This window comes from Galeopterus variegatus, unplaced genomic scaffold (assembly GCF_000696425.1).
Source record: "Galeopterus variegatus unplaced genomic scaffold, G_variegatus-3.0.2 Scaffold4732, whole genome shotgun sequence".
Classification (NCBI taxonomy): Eukaryota; Metazoa; Chordata; class Mammalia; order Dermoptera; family Cynocephalidae; genus Galeopterus; species Galeopterus variegatus.
Window position 1 is genome coordinate 49,550 of NW_007730843.1, and position 17,185 is coordinate 66,734.

The 17,185-nt window shown below is 49.6% G+C and overlaps 1 protein-coding gene across 6 annotated transcripts in view; it reads right to left on the reverse strand.

Moving 5' to 3' along the window:
* The window catches only part of TNK2 (tyrosine kinase, non-receptor, 2), a 47,225-nt gene that overhangs the window by 21,700 nt on the left and 8,340 nt on the right, over positions 1-17,185 (reverse strand). For 5 of the 6 annotated variants that reach the window (XM_008588236.1, XM_008588231.1, XM_008588233.1 and 2 more), the window contains exon 1: positions 2,237-2,542. The exons of the other annotated variant lie outside the window; for it this stretch is intronic. In XM_008588236.1, the coding sequence (XP_008586458.1) occupies positions 2,237-2,314 (78 nt within the window). In that variant the 5' untranslated portion in view covers positions 2,315-2,542. Of the gene's footprint in view, positions 1-2,236; positions 2,543-17,185 lie in introns of those variants that run through there. 6 annotated transcript variants of the gene reach the window in all.

Genomic DNA, 17,185 nt, shown 5'->3' on the forward strand with positions numbered 1-17,185 from the left:
TTTTAATGATGTCAACTAGTTCAACTCTGAAATACAAACACACACACACAGTGCTAGCCAAACAAAACATATCTGCAGGCCACAATCAGCCAATGGGTACCAGAGGGAGTGACCTCTGACCTTCACTCTCTTGGGCCCAGAGGAAGAGGCTGGTAGCACCTTCAAAGCTAAGCAGCTTGACCCCCTGGACACCAAACCCATCCCTGTCCAAGTAAGACATCTCAGAGCTGAGGGCTTGGCCAGGCCAGCCCCTGACCCATGCTGAATCCCAGTGAGGAAGACAAGCAAAAGGGAAAAGGCCAGCTGCCGGGTTAGGGGCCAAGCGATACCCACTCCCCAACTTAGAGGTGGCCTCAACCCAGCTCTCATCACAGTCGGATGCACTGAGAGAAGCAGGCACCACGAGCCCAGGCCCAGAGTGAGCTTCTGCCCCCCCCAGTTCCTAGTGGTCCTGCCAACACAGTGCCAGAAGTTCAGACTTTCCCAGGCAGCTCAGCACAGTACAAAGAGTGACAAATGGGAATGAGAAACCCTCAGTTCAAACCCTGGCTTGTCCCCCAAGGATTGGGCCAGGCAGCTGGGCCAGCCGGGTGGTTTCCAAATGTTAAGCTGTAACCCTTTATTTGGATGGTTCTTGTGAGAGCAGCACAGCCCCCTAGGGGACATTTTTGGTTCTCACAATGCTGGGGGGGGGGGGGCACAGTGACATGTAGTGGGTGGTTACGTTGTAGTTTTAATGTACACTGAATTTTCCTGGAATGGAATTACCATGCAAACTAAGGAAAAACTGGACTTTGCTTTATTCAGAACATAGCAAAAGTCCACTATTTGGAAAAATGTTAATGAAGGCAACCCAGCCTTATTATTTCAAAACTTTGCTCCTAGTCAGCACTGGAGAATGTTGCCTTCACGGTGGTTCTACCTAGGTCTTAGCATCTGATTACTTCATTATGTCATCTAGTGTACTAACATATGAGAATGCATAAAATGTTACAGGTTGCTTTCCTTTTATTTCTCCTTTATATTACATTATGTTGATTGTCTGACTCTACATACGTATATACATGCAAAAACACACACAGTTAACAGATTACATTTCTATTACTTTTAAGAAGAGTAACAAAAAAAACCCCATCTAACACTTCAACTACACTTACTATACAGCATGCACAGTTCTAAGCATTTAGGTGTATTCACTCTTTTATCCTTAATAAAATCATCTGCTTACAAAAGTGGCTGTGGGTTTTAAGAGGACAGGGTACCATTACTTTACAGAAGAAAGCCCAAAGGTGTACTGCGAAATCACTGGCCTAGGCAGTTTCTCCCAGCAGCCTGGCCAGGCAGAGCCAGCCAGCATTTCCACCATCACAGCCCTGAAGCATAATGACCCCATTCCCTACATGGCTCAGCCTCGAGATGAGGTTCCCTAGCCCCCACCAGGGAAAGCACTCTGTAGGCCTCTCCTCTTCTTCCCCATCCCCACCCACCCAAGTCCCAGGGCTCCAGGGTCTCCATTCCCACCCTCCTCCAGGCTCCTGAAAACAGCTCAAAGCCATGCCCTGGGTGGTCAGGGCTGGGGGAGACTCACAAGCCCTTCCCCTGAAGCTACTTAGAAAGCACAGCCCAGCCTGTTCTCTTTCCCTGAAACACCAGCTAGCAAACCTCTCTGCTCAGCTGGACACTCCCCTCCCTGCTCCCCAACCCCAGGCATGGGGCTGCTCTGTGGCAGGGGTGTGTGTGGGAAGACCAGGAAGAACAATGGGATCTCAGTGAGGAGAAAAGAGTCAGGGTACTAGTCCTGCTCTACAGCTGAGCCCAGGGTGACCCTGGACAGGTCACCTCCCCTCCCCTGACTCCCTCTCCAGCCCAAGTTTCTTTGTTTGTGGAGCACAGAGCATTGCCACAGCTCTCCCCCAGCTCAGACCGTATCCAATTCTGCATGTGCCTAACCCCCAACACAGTGTGGAATCTGCACACCTGTCTGACACGTGCAGCTCCGTGGCTGGCATGCAAGCACACACTTCACCTGGCTCCTGCCTACATTCTTCTAACACACATGCCAACAAGAACCAATGTGGCAGCTGGAGGGGAGAGGCCACTTGGCCCAGGCCCCCAGTCAAGCCCTCACTAGAGGTGCCCCTCAGCCATTCTGTCCTGTTCTCTGCACCTCATTAAAGTGCTGGTGCTGAGGAGCTGACCCAGTCCCCAGCCAGTCCACCCCTGCCCCCCCACTCACTGTGTACAGACGTCGCCGCAGTCTGGCCAGGAGAGGGAAGGAGAGCTCTAGGCCAGGGAACCGACGAGCTGCCGGCATCTTCACGGAGCTAGAGTCCTGAGCAGGTCACTGAGGCTTTGGCCCGTGAAGTGGGCAAGCAGGGGACTCAGCTCCTCAGTTTCTCAGTCTGCCCAGAAGGGAAGTTGGCCAGGGGTCTCTTCCAGGAGTCCCCCAAATGCCACACCAGGGAAATGGGGCAGAAGAATGGGGTGGGCCCCTTTCCTCTGCTCCAAGCCCAACTGGGTTTCCACAGCTGGCTTGTCTGGCAAGGAGCAGATTAGCTCCTCTCTGGGATGGCTGCAGCCTGGGTCCTCTGTCCTGTTTCTCTCTCTTCTCTCCAGTGCAGTGGTCACAGCTCCAGCCCTACTCCCTGGCTCCCCCACCCGACTGCCCGCCCTCCCTCTCGCCTCCCTCCCTCCCCAGCTAAGCAGCTCTGACACTGGCTGAAAAAGGACCTTTCTGAATCACTGCCAAGAGGACGGCAGGAATAGGGGGGACTCTTCCTCCCAGCCACCCGCGCTGGCCCCCCTGCCTCCTGGTACACAAGGCACCCTGTCTCTGGCTTCTACCCCAGCCCTCACAGTTGCAGGCAACTCCTGGGATTTTAGGGTGGGGGCTATGTGAATCAAACAGCATGTACAAAGAGGGGCTGCAAGCCCCCATACGGGCTTGTCTGGTGCCATGGGGGATAGAACACAGCCTGAATTGGGGGCTGGGCCTCAGAGTCTTTTCTGGACCCTGTAGGCAGGCCCAAGACCCTCCCCCATCCCCAGCCTTGGCTGGGTGTCTCCTGGCTCAGACCCTAATGTGGCCTTGTTACCCTGGTGCCCGACGGAAATAGGAGGCCGGCAGCCTGCCAGAGTGGGGCAGTCCAGCCAAGAGCAAGGGTGGGGTGGGGGGTTGAAGATCTCCACTCCCTCCCCTGGGGTTCCCTTGTCTGCTGCCCTCAAAACACAGGGTGCCTCCTCCCCAGACTAGTTAACCAAGGCCCCAACCCCCCTCAAATCAAACAAATATGCCCTAAGACTTCTGCTGGAATGCCCCTACCCCAAAGCTGTAGGACCCTATGCTGTAGGATGTCTCTTGTATAGCCCCCACACACAGACAACAGCCTCAGCTTAAGGGGACTGGAGACACTCCATCAAGGCCCCACAGGCCCCCCACGTTCCTAGAGCTGACAAATGATCTCTCCGCCCCTCCTCGAAGGGCGCCAGCTGCTCTAACCCCCCCCCCCCCACTACGGCCCCCAGACACACCTGACAGCTGCAGGAAGTCCTCTCTGGCTCCCCCAGGACCCCCTCACCAGCCATGCCTAGGGAGCCCCTGTTTCTTTCACACTGCTCTCTTGTCCCTGTCCAGCTGGCCACCAGCTCAGAGAGCCCCAGCTGGCTGGCGGGATAGGCAGCTGGGGTGAGAAAGTTTTTGGGAGTCAGCAGCCCAGGGTCTCTTTCGAAGGCCTCTCTTAGTGCTTGATGTGGCTGGGGGTGCCTGAAGGGACAGCCATTTCCTGGTCTGACTCTGGGGGAGACCCCAGAATTCAGTCCCTCTCCTCCTTCCCCCATCATCCACCTCCCAAAGCTTGTGGAGACATCCAGGTATAGCCTTCCTTCAGTCCAAGAAAATAACCAGTCAGAGGGTTGAGGTCAGAGCTAATAGACAACACGAGGTCAGGCAAAAGTTACACTGGAGCTGACTTTTCCCCAACCCGTGGCAGAACACGCCCTCAGAACAGAGAAGCCTACAGCCTACTCTCCACCAGGCACCACCCTGAAAGAGACCCAGGGCCCTGGGGTCAAGGGACAATTTAAGCAGGGTTACTCTCTCCAGTAGCAAGATGTGTCTACTGGATTAGAATGGCCAGATTAGGGCCGGCCCAGTGGCGCACTGGAAAGTGCGCCACTTGGGAGCGCGGTGGCGCTCCCGCCGAGGGTTCGGATCCCATGTGGAGACCGGTTCCTGCTCACTGGCTGAGCGTGGTGCGGGCGCAACACCGAGGGTTGCGATCCCGTTGCCGGTCAGTAAAAAAAAAAGAATGGCCAGATTAAAAACCGTAGCAATCCCCAGAAAGATGTGCCCCAAATCCACCAGAACCCCATGCCTGCCCCTTCCTTCGGATGTCCACTAAGAACACGCCCTAGTAGCTTGCCCAGCAATCCAGCTATGTGAGACTGTGAGGAGAAGCAAAGTATATTGGACTCCTTTCTCACAGCCCTGGAAAACAGCCCCAACCTTTCTGCCCCAACTCTCCCTACAGTGTCCTCAGTGTCCTTTGTCCTGTCAGCTACTGCACTCTGCCGGCCAGGAGAAGAACTGCTCTATCTCCAAGGGAAAGGGAAGCCCCATAAATAGGGTGACCATATTTTCCAAAGCAAACAGGGACATTTGGTTTGATATGCACATTCAAGAGACCAGTAAATGAGAATGTACAGAGCACAGAGACTCAGTTCCCATAAAAGACTGAACTCAAATCCCAACAGTGCTTCCTGGGCCCCCATGGGGCAATGAAGAAAGCCCAAAGGGCAGTTTATTTGGGTCCCAGGAGACCCATGCACACTGAGGCAGATGCTAGCATCACTAATTCACCGATCCCTCTGACTGCCCCCCCACCCCTGACCACTTTTTACCAGCCTCCTAAGCCCCCAGGATCTGTCCCCAGCGCAGGTGCACAGACACCCCTCACTCCTGAGTGGCAGCTACACAGGGCATGGCTGGGCCCTGAGCTCACCCGCAGATGATGGGGCCTGGGTCCCAGGTACCTGCTATCCCATAGCCTTTCCCCATTACCTGCTGTCCTTCCAATCCCCCAGCCAGGCTCTGTTAAGCAGATCTCTCCCCCATGGAGCCCAGCCTCCTGGCGTTACTGCAGTTACTGCGTGACAATCGGGGAGGCATCCGCTCACAGCCCCCGCCCCTCAGCGGCACCGGCAGCGGCAGCGTCACTGCCCTGCATCCTGAGGGGCCGGCCCTCGAGCATCCTCCAAAAGGAGGGCAGGAGCTGCCAATGCGCCTCTGCTCCAGGGGAGGGCCCAGTCCATGTCCCCCCGCACCCCGCAGCTTCACGTCTGCCACCCAGCCCAGTGGTCACGGCCTCTCCTCCTGCCAGGCCTGCGGCCGCCCCCCTCAACCCCATCACCAGCCTCCATCCCGTCTCTCGGTGGTGTGGCTCCCACCCTGTCTCCCCGACTGCGGGTAGATCCGCGGTGAGAGCAGGGGGCTCCACCTTCGCTGACCACAGAACCACAGCTCCACTCAGCCCTCAGCCGCCTCCAGTAGCCCAGAGCTCCAGAGCCATCAATCAGTTCCTGGGGGATTCAAGAGCCCCTCTATATTCCAGGATAAGGGGGTCCATCTAAGAAGCCCACAGAAGAGAAGCCTCCACCCCAACTCGACCTGAGACCCCTCAAGGGCCTGAAGCCCATCCGTCCACCTGGCCCAGCTTCCACTCTGCTCCTGGAATGCAAGGCGCTCACTCTAGCACTCGCTCCACTCAGGACTCGGCTGTGCTCGCCTGGCGCCTCCCCAGCCCACTCCCCATCCAGCCCGGGAAGCCACGCCTCCCTGCACGCGGAGGGAACTCCCAGCAGCCCCAGCCCTGAGCCTCACCGCAGCCGCACTGGCCCTGCCATCTCTCTTCCCTACTGCCCAAGACAGCAGGAGCTACGCGCCTGGGAGAGCAGCCGAGGCCAGGATACTGGGGCTGACCTCTCTGACTTCAGAGGAGTGACCCGAGCCGCCCAGGCTCCCACTGGAGGAGCCGCTCCAACAGCGCCCACGCAGGGGTGCTTCACCCAGCACTGCAGCAAGGCCACCCCAGCACAGGAAGTCACACTGCAGAGGCTCCTCCTCTCCCTCCAGCCCCCAGGCGCCACACGCACACCCTCTCATTCTGATGGCATCTGAAGCATCCACTGACTCCTTAGTACCAGGTATTTAGCGCTGAGCTCAGGGCACTCTCACCCCTCCCTGGGTTGGGACAGAGAAGGGAGAGATGCTGAGATACCCACTCCCCACTCAGCTTCAAGGCTGAGGAAAGAGACCACAGTAGGGCACTGGGTGGGTTCCCATAAGGCTCACTCTCCCCACACAGCCACTTCCCCACCTTGAAGCATGGGGGGGGGGGGGACCCTGCCAGACAGGGGGTCATGGACACCTAGTTCTATTGTAAGGAGAAGTTCCTCAACATCTTACTGCAGCTATGGCAGAGACTAGTCTTGGAAGCAGCTGCAAGAACCCAAAGTCAGGAGGCTATGGAGAAAGCAAGGCTGAAAATGCCAGGCCCATCCCTTCTTGCTCTGGTTGGATGAAAGGTCTGATCCAAACCATTCCTCCTTTGTGCTTTCTCCCTGCCCTCTTTCCCCCTCCCCGCCCCATAAATCCCCCGTCTCCCAATACCACCCTGTTATAAGACACCCACAGGATCCAAACTACCTCTAGGATTTGGGGACTCCACCCCAGAAGTACATCCCTCTGGTCTTCACTTGCCCCTTTCTCTCTCCACACCACATAGCTAAAGGGAACCAGGAGTGCTGGGGACCAACCTGCCTCTGCTGTCCACTCCCCTCTCCCCAGCCTCTCTAACAGCATCAGTGAAGTGACAAATCCACACTTAGGAGCAGACATGACATGCAATTTCCGGCCAAGAGGATTTTTCCAAAACAATCTACCGTATTCTCGGGGATATATGCCAACCCTATAGCCAAGCTGGCCCTCTCCCACCTCTGCCTCCCTCTTCTCCAAGCCCTGGAGGAAAAATAACATACTGGGGAGGAGAGAGGGGCTTACAGCTCCTCCCCCAGCCAGAGGATTATCTTGTCTCCACATGTCAACCCCACCAAGTCCAGTCAGCCTCAACTCACCCCTCTGTGTGCAGGGCCCAAGCTTTTGGACCAAGGCCAGGCTGGTTCCCCTCTGGACCTCATCCCAGAGGGAACTGCACCAAACAACCCTGTACCTTCAGGTCAGCCCTGGGTCTGACATCACACAGGTCTGGGGAGGAGGCTGGCCAGGGGCCAAGTGAAGAGAAGGGAGTGATTCAGACTCACACCATGGCTGACCACACCCTCTTCATCTCCAGGGCACAGGGGGCCCATTCCCTCCCCGGGAAGCTTGGCAGCCAAGGGGAGGTAAGGCTGAGGCTGTGTTTACCAGCAGTGCTGAGTCCACAGGCTGAGTCCGGCCCTGAAGCCTCTTCACCCTTCTTGTTAACTGTTGGTACTTCCTAAGACTTTTGAACGCACCCTTCCTTCTCTTCTCAAAGGATGCTACACTACCTGGGAGTCACTTCTTCTCCCAGGGCTCCTATTACCACCATGTACTATCTGTCTCCACTCCCGAGCCCCTGCAGCTCTAGACCCATATTTGCAGACATTTACAGGGCAGCTCCACTGGGAAACTGCCTGGGAACCATAAACCGCATGTCCAAACTGAGCTTACCATCGCCCCCTCAAACTTGGCCAGTCTGTACTTCTGTACCCTTAACTGAAAACATCACAAGCCAACACCAGTCACCCAGGCTACCATCCAGGCTAGAAACCACACCCCCTGCCCCCAACCATGACTCCCCCCTCCTTCCCCTGCTCTTCTACCAAGCATGCCACAAAATCATGCTACTACAATTTCCTCAGTGTTCTTCCCATCTATACCCTTGGGATCGGCAGTCAGACAGACCTGGGCTGAAATCTTGGCTCTGTCACATTTGAACTGGGTAACTTTTGGGCAAATCACTTAACCTCTACGCTTCAATTTCTTCATCTGTAAAGTGGGGATAAATAGAAACTCCTTCACAGAGCTGCTATGAAGAGTCAGAGATTACAACTCGCACACTCAGCACAGCCCCTAACACATGGTTGCCTACTGTTACTGTTGTCATCTGAACGCAGACCTGATGTCCCTTCCTGCTTGCATCCTTGAGCCAAAGCCCCTGTTGGCACACAAGGCCCTTCAGGATCCAATCCTCACCTATTTCTCCACTTCCATTTCCCACCATTCCCTTCAACTGTCTCTCTGTCCAGCCGAGTCAAATGCTTACCCTTCCCTAGACATACCTCGTTCTTTCATTTTAATGTCTAAGCTATTCTTCGTGACCCTCCTTCTCTCTGTCTACATAATGAACTCTTAAACTCCCCTCGAAGCCCAAATCTTATTCCATCTCTTCTGTAAATTCCCATTTCCTATCCCCAAATAGTTATTTTTGCCATGCACCATGTTGTTTTGTTGAAGGAATGCTTGAAGACCAGAGTAGTATAAACACATAATAAATAGTACATGTGGTAAACAGCCACAAGTATAAAACATTTTAATCATCCATCATGCTCCAATCCTTATAGGGTCACTATTCCTGTACCTCTCTGTATTAGTACATAATTCTATCAAGGGAGCCCTATGCACACTCCTCAAATGTGGTTTGTACATTGTAAAGTAACCGGCAGAAGAGAGTCAGAAAAAAAAAAAATAACCATCTGTTTACACCTGTCACCTTGAAGGCAGAACCTGGCAAGGCAGCTTGTAGAGTGTGCTGAAAAGGATTTTGGCCTTTGTGACAGACACTAGAGAAAGGTGACCTGCCTCCTTCCCGTGAGCTGCTGCCACCTTACTTCCCAGTGGATATCAGGAACATACCTGGTTGTCCTGCCCACCCTGCCCACCCCACCCGCCCGGCTTGGCCCCTCTGCATTATTTCTAATCCAGAGAAGCCAGCACCTTCATGGGAAGAGGGGCTGTCAATCTCATTACAGCTGCTCCTGTCCCATACTCACTAAGCTACTTTGCTCCGACAAAGCTGTTTCAGACCCAGACCCAGGGACAACTGAACCAGTCCCTCAGGCAGAGGGAAAGCCCTGACTCAGCCTTCACAAAGGTGCCTTCTCATCAGACTGCAGAAGGAGAGCTGGGGTACAGGATGCCACAGGGGTTGATGGGAAGGAGGCCTAGGTTTGTCAGGCATCCCAGCCTCGCCCAGACAGAGGATGGAACAGGGGAGTGCGAGGGTGGGAAGGCAGGGCGCAGAAGCAGGGGCAGACAAGGACCCTCCTATGCCTCATCTTCAATTCGTTTTTTTTTTTTTTTTTCTTTTTTTTGTTTTTTCGTGACCGACAACAGATCGCAACCCTCAGCGTCCCCCCCGTACCGGACCAGGACCAGCAACGGGATCGCAACCCTTGGTGTTGCGCCCGCACCTCGCTCAGCCAGTGAGCGGCCGGTCTGTATGTGGGATCTGAACCCTCGGCGGGAGCGCCGCCGCGCTCCCAAGCGGCGCACTGTAGCAGTGCGCCACTGGGCCGGCCCCATCTTCAATTCTAACAGGGAAGGAGGTGTAACTCTTAGAGAGGAAAGGAAAGGATCTGACTAAACAACACAACACAGCCCACACTGAATGCCCCAACTGCACCAAGTTGGTCTTGAAACTATTGTGGAGGTGTTTCATGCCCCACCAGCTAAAGAGCAGTGTGCAAACCCTGACACTCAGAGTCAGGACACTGAGAGCCCTACGTGTTCCTGGAGCATCCCTCCCCCGCACACAAACACCAGCAGCGTGTGACAGAGGATAAATTCCTGCAGCTGTCTGGATCTCGTGCCCACGCACACTGGGTGCCAGGCCTGGGATGCTGAGTACTGCAGAGAGCTGCCTCTCACCAATCATCCTGCCCAGGTGCGGTCACAGCACTGGGGCCCAGCAGTGACTCCCGGGAAGGGAGGATGGCAAGTGGAAGGAAGGATGCAGTCCAGCTCTCAGCAGCCAGACACTCCTGGAGCTCTTCCAGGGCTGGGCAGAGGCCTCCGGCTGGGTCACCCTGCCTGCTGTGGCTCAGGCCTCGCACCACCCCCACTCCCTCAGCAAGAGCCCAGAGCTGAAGGGGCCTATTGTTGGGCCCTGGAGGTTGGGTGGGGAAAAGAATAGTGGTGAGGAGAAGCCAGAGCTGTGAACTGGAGAACATTTACTCTGCAAGATGCATCATTGTTCATCCCCTTGGGACCATGTCTACATCAAAACCCCAGAAGCTGGGAACACAATCCAGGGCAGGCTGTAGGACCCAGGAGAGTCTGGGAGTGAAAGAAATGCCAGGGGTTCGTAGATATACACCTTAAATCCCACTATATCCCGCCTGCCCACTTGATCAGTGAAGAAATTGGGAAGGGGCTTGCCTGGTCCGAGGCATTAAGCAGCTGTTGTAAGTTAATTAATTAATTAATTAATTTAAAAAAAAAAAAAAAAGAGCTGCCATAGGGAATGGATCACCATGAGTTGTGGAAAAGCAAATATGCAGTGACGGTGATTCTCTTTTGGCCAAGGAGGGGCAGTCCTGCCAAGGTCAGGGATTGGTGAAGGTCAGGGGCCCAGATAGAGGACCTTGCCTCATTAGGGGACACAGCATTTAGTGGCCAGACAGAGACAGGAAGAACCCAGTACTATCACACCAAGCTGGAGCTGTCAGCTGGGGCTCCCAGGAGGCACAGCTGCTGAGGGAAGGGACCAGGTCAAACCTCTCACCCATTCGCTCTCTTCAGTCACTCACTGTGTACCTGTTATGTGTTTACCCTGTGCTAAGGGTTCTGCAGGAATATGAAGAAGCAGAAGTCACGGTCTGGGTCCTCAAGAAGACACTATGTGCACGATTTTACTAAAATCTTTATTTTCATTTACTGATTAAAAACTCTCCTTACTACCCTAGATTATCCCCATTTTACAGATAAGAAAGCTGAGGCTCTGAAGAAGTGACAGGGTCACCCAGAGAGTAAAACACGAAGCCAGGGTTTGGTCCATACACAACTATACACTAAATTGCTTGGCTCAAGGATGTGGGCCCATGAAGGGCAGAGCTGAGATCTTATCATATCTTACCTGCTAAACATGTACCATATCATCTGTGAATGAATGAATCCGTGGATCCTGTGAGGAAGTTAAAGAGGAGATAGAGGTTCCAGGAAAAAACAGATTGCACACATACACATATTTCATTCCTTCCTGAAACCCCACCAAACTACAATAAAAAAAGAATTTGTATGAATGGCATAAGTCCCTGAGGATGAAGAGAATGGTAGAAAAGACAACCACAACAAAATTTTATAAGCTGGAAATCAGATGGGCCAGTGAGTGGAGAGCAGACCTGAGAAAATCACAGATCCCAAGGTGAGAGGCACTTGACTGACCCCACAGAGTCCCCTCCATGGGAGCCCCAGAAACCTCTGGAAGAGTTGATCTGTCAGGAGGGAAATGCTAAAAATGCTAAAATACAGAAGATTAGTTAAAAGCTATTTAAAAAACAGTAAGATCCCCAGACTTCCTCCCCCACATGAAGCCACCAGGTGACTGCCCCTCCACTACCCTGCAAAGCCAGGGATTTCACTAGAGAGCATAAACTGAAAGCCTCCGAACAGTGGCACGACAGGGTTGGTTGAGAGTGGGGGGTGGAGGGGAGGGGTTCTACATCTCAAACAAGGAAAGCACACACAGCAGATGTGAAGGTCCCAGATCCCTTCTCCACCTGCTCCCAGAACATGAAGCCAGGCCTCCACTCCCAGGCAGGAGACAAGAGATGTCTTCTCTGGGGACTCTGACCAGGCCAAAAAAGATGTCAAGATTTCAACATTGGAGGTTCCCAACAAATGGCCAACCATACAAATGGTCACCATACAAAGCTTAGTCAACAAGTCTACTCAGCACTGTAAGTCTCCCTCCCTTAATCAAGAGCAGACAACAAAAAATCACCAGACACCCAAGGAAAGCCTCTAACATGGGAGACAGAACAAAACACACAAAAAATGCAACCAAGAGGAAACAGATTCTGCAGAAGAAAATTTCAGACAGAAAACTCTTATTAATATCTTCAGAGAAAAATACTGTGCCCACAAAATTAGAACAGGATTTTTTTTTAAATTGGGAAAATAAAAAATTACAAACAAAACAGCCAGACACAAAATATTATACAGGCCCACCCCCACTCCACTCAGAATAGTGTGGCCCACAGCAGGTGCTCATAAGTATTTGTTGCATGGATAAATAAGTTTCAAATCACTAAATTTGTATGTTGCATATTCAATATCTTTTATTTAAAAAGGCTTTTTTTATTTAAATTTTTTTATTCAAGTTTGATAAACTTGGGCCGGCCCGGTGGTGCACTGGGTAGTGCGCCGCTTGGGAAGCGCGGTGGCGCTCCCGCCCGAGGGTTCGGATCCCACATACGGACCGGCTCCCGCTCACTGGCTGAGCGAGGCGTGGGAGCAACGCCGAGGTTTGCAATCCCGTTGCCGGTCCCTGGTCCGGTACGGGGGCAACACTGAGGGTTGCGATCCGTTGCCGGACACGGAAAAAGACAAAAGACAAAAAAAAAAAAAAAAAAGTTTGATAAACTTTAATATACAACATACACATTACCTGGAGATCTTGTTAAAATGCAGATTGTGTTCCCACAGATATGGGGTGGGGCCTAAGAGTCTTCATTTCTTTCTTTCTTTTTTTTTTTTAAAGATGACCGGTGACTTGGTGGTGTCAGCACCACGCTCTCTCAAGTGAGCTAACCGGCCATCCCTATATGGGATCTGAAGCCACAGCCTTGGTGTTATCAGCACCGCACTCTCCCAAGTGTGCCAGGGGCTGGCACCTAGAGTCTGCATTTCTATCAAACTCCCAAATGATGCTGCTGATGCTGGTCCACAGACCACAATCAGAGAAGCAAGGGTCTACTCTATGCTCTGAGAGTGGTGGCTCTTTTTCCTGCTGTGCTTAAAATCGCCTGGGAGCTTAGAAAGCGTCTTCAGATAAATTCAGATTGGGGTTGAGAACCGATACTCTGTAGAAAGCCTGTAATTGTGCCAATCTTTAACCTGGCCAGAAGAGTATTGTTTTCAGATATTCTCTCCATTGTAGATATGAACCACTTTTTTAGAATGACCTTCACATCATGGTCATAAGCATCAGGTTATGGGCCTACTTATTATACAGAAGATAATTCTCGATGCTGTCTGAGTCCCATTAATGTCAGTGGATAGAGAAATCACTATACCCATAGCCCAAGATATTCATTCTAAGGCCGACCCGTGGCTCACTCAGGAGAGTGTGGTGCTGATAACACCACAGCCACAGGTTCAGATCCCACATAGGGATGGCCGGTTTGCTCACTGGGTGAGCGTGGTGCTGATAACACCACAGCCACAGGTTCGGATCCCACATAGGGATGGCCGGTTTGCTCACTGGGTGAGCGTGGTGCTGACAACACCAAGTCAACGGTTAAGATCCCCTCACCGGTCATCTTTATTAAAAAAAAGAAAAAGAAAAGAAAAAAGAAATTCATTCTAATAATGTTTTCCTTATTAGATTCTCAAACTTATCTAAACTTTTCTAGTTTTTTTTTTTTTTTTTTTTAATCTAGACCTCAAAACTTTAGCAAGTCAAGTCTTTTTTGGAAGGAGTTTTTTTTTTGTTTTTTTTTTTAAGTGAGATGTAGATTATCTCCTCCTGGCCACATGTGGGATAAAACAGTATCAACAGCTTATCCATGCCACTCAGAGGATCTGAAATTACTGTAGGCTGCAACATTAACTCTGGAACCTAAAAGACAATGCAGTAATGCCTTCAAGATTCTGAAGGAAAACAATTTCTAACCTAGATCTCTATATTCAGCTAAAACACCAACTGAGTAATCAGGTGTCAGGCAAGCATGATCTCAAAATCTACCACCCATACACACTCCTCTCTCAGGAAACTACTAGAGGATGTGCTCTACCAAAACTAGAGAGTAAACCAACAAAGGGGAAGACACAAGATATAGGAAACAGGAGATCCAACACAGAAGGGCTATGAAGGAAACACCCAGGATGCTGAAGGGAGACCCAGGAGGACAGCAAGGCGTTAGTAATGATGCCAACTAGCCCATGCTGCCACAGGGCAGAACACTCTGAGACTTCTTCAGAAAGATGAATTTGATAGAATACCTACTGGAATTGACATCTTGAGAAACTCAGACAGTTATTAGAGAGTCTAATTCAAAGTTACACAGAAAACTAAGCAAACAAACGAACAAAAAAGCAACTCCAGGGAAACAAAAAGTTGTGCAGAAAAGAAAAAGTCATCACAGTTTACTACATCATAACAATGTACACATGGACAACAGATTGAAGAAAAAATAAGATGCATCTAAAGTGAACGGACTGAAAGATGGGAAGGGTGGGAATGGGGCAATGAAAGTCAAATCCTCATCTTTGGCCACGATGGAATAACAGAGATCAGATTTGCTCTCCTGATAGAAACAACAAAATAATGGACAAAATAATATGAAACAGTTTCACGACATCAGACACCAGGAAACAAGGGACAGTGATCCCCACAATTAAGAGTTTCCAGGCTATGGCAAAGGGAAGCTCGACGCAGCAGAGTCCCTGAGTTGAGGAAACAGAGCCAGGAGTCCAGGGAGAATCAGGTGGCTAGAATTCACAGAATAGAGTATCAGAGAGGAGAAAGCACCACAGAGGTCTGTAAAGCTCCCCTTCGAGTATCAGCCAAACAGTGATCATCACACGCATGTGAGGAAACTTCTCAAGACTGGGGAAAAGAACCACCCAAAAGGATTAGAAGTAACAGCACCTTGTGCTCACAAGGATAGGAAAAATGCTTGTCCTTACCAGCCAGACTGGAAAAGCTAGGCACTGGGCAGAAGACACAGAAGGGTCCTGCCTCAGCTGTGGGGAATTATTAACCCTGAACTGAACACCACTCTGGTCCCACCTAACAAATCTTAAAAACAAGATCAAACTGTTTCCAGGTCACTTAACTGTATTCCACAGCAAAGCTCAAAAATATTTACAGGAATATAAAAATATCCAGAAACCAACAAAGTAAAATTCATATTGTCTGGCATCCAAAAAAAAATTACTGGGCTGGCAAAAAAGTAGAAAACTATGACCCATAACAAAGAGATAAAGCAATCAAAACCAACCCAGAACTGACAAGATGTTAGAATTGGTAGACAAAGCCATTAAAAGTTATTATAATCATATTCTATATGTTCAAAAAGTTGAGACAAAAGATTTTCTTAAAGACTCAAATGAAGCTTCTAGAATAAAAACTATAATATATGAGATGTGTAGTGGACTGAATTATGTCCCCCCAAAACTCACTGAAGCTTGAATTGTGTCCCCCAAGTTTTATGTATTAGAAACTTAGCTCCCACTGTGACTGTGAAGAGGATGGGAAATCCTATTACGGTAACTGAAAGGTGGAGCCTTGAACAGATGATTGGATTGTAGGACTGTGCAGTAGTGAAGGGATTAAAACAGGTGGTCAGGGGCGTGGTTCTGAGGGCTTTAAAAGGAGAGGAGAGTCTGTCTCTCTTTCTCTCTCTGTTTCCACCATCTTGCAATGTGAGACCCCTGGGCACTGTCACCACCACCAGATGGACTTTGGACTTCGCAGCCTCAAAAACTGTAAGCAATAAATTTAATTTTTTTATAAATCACCCAGTTCCAAGTATTTTGTTATAAGCAATGGAAACAGACTAATACAAGATGAAAAAATAAAGGGATGGAATTAAAGGCAGATTAGACATTGCAGAAGAAAAAGTTAGTGACCTTGAAGATAATACAATAAAAACTATCCAAAATGAAACAAAGGAAATAAAGAGAATTAAAAAATGAACAAAAGCATCAGTGAGCACTGGAACAACTTCAAGTAAACTAACGTATCTATAACTGGAGTTCCTGAGAAGAGGAGAGAGAGAGTTAGAGACAGAAGAAGTATTTGAAGAAATAATGGCTAAAATTTTTCCAAATTTGATCAAAACTATAGGCTCACAGTCCAAGATCTAAGAGGCTCAACAAACTCCAGCACAAGAAACATGATGAAAACTACAAGATACATCATGATCAAATTGCTCAAAATCAACGATAAAGAGAAAATCTTCAAAGTAGCAAGAGAGGCAGGGAAGAACATATTAAGTACAGGGGAGCAAAGATAAGGATAGCAGATATCTCACCAAAACAACAGAAGTGAGAAGCCAATGGCACATCATTAAAATACTGAAAGAAACTAACAACCTAGAATTCTATTTCAATGGAAATATCTTTCAGAAATAAAGGCAAAATAAATTTTTTAGACTTAAAAAGCAGAAAGAATTCATCACTAGCAGACTCACTAACACTATTACACATGTTAAAGAAAGTCCTTAAGAAAAGGACAGAAGAAAAATAATACCATACAGAAATACAAACCTATGCAAAGAAATGAATAGCACTAGAAACTAACTACACATGTAACTATTTAAGATACTTTTTGCTTATTATTTAAATCCCTTTAGAAGATAAATTGACTGTTTAAATAAAAATAATACCAATGTAGTATGGGGTTTATAATGTATATATTTTTTATAATAATAGCATGAAGAGAGGGGAGAAATAAAAATATACAAAGTTTCTTATACTAATATAAGTTGACGGTAAACTATGATAAGTTAAGGATGTATACTATGAATCATGTAGACATTACAAGAAAAGAAACTACCCTCTTCAATAGCAGAATCCCTAAAAATAGAGAAAAGAAAATTACCCTCATAAACACAGATATAAAAACTCTTAAATTCCTTAGCAAATAGAATCTAACAATATATACAAAGAATAATACATCATAACCAAGTGGGTTTGTCTCAGGAATGCTAGGTTGTTTTAATATTTGAAAATCAATCAGTAAGTATAATTCACTATGTTAACAAACCAAAAGAGAAAATCCAACGATCATTTTGATAGACACGGGAAAAGCATTTGACACAATCTAACATCCATTCCTGATCAAAACTCCCATCAAAGTAGGAACAGAAGGGAGCTTTTGCAACCTGATAAAGACCACATATGAAAAGGCTACAGCTGGGGCCGGCCCGGTGGCGCACTGGATAGTGCGCCGCTTGGGAGGCGCGGCAGCGCTCCCGC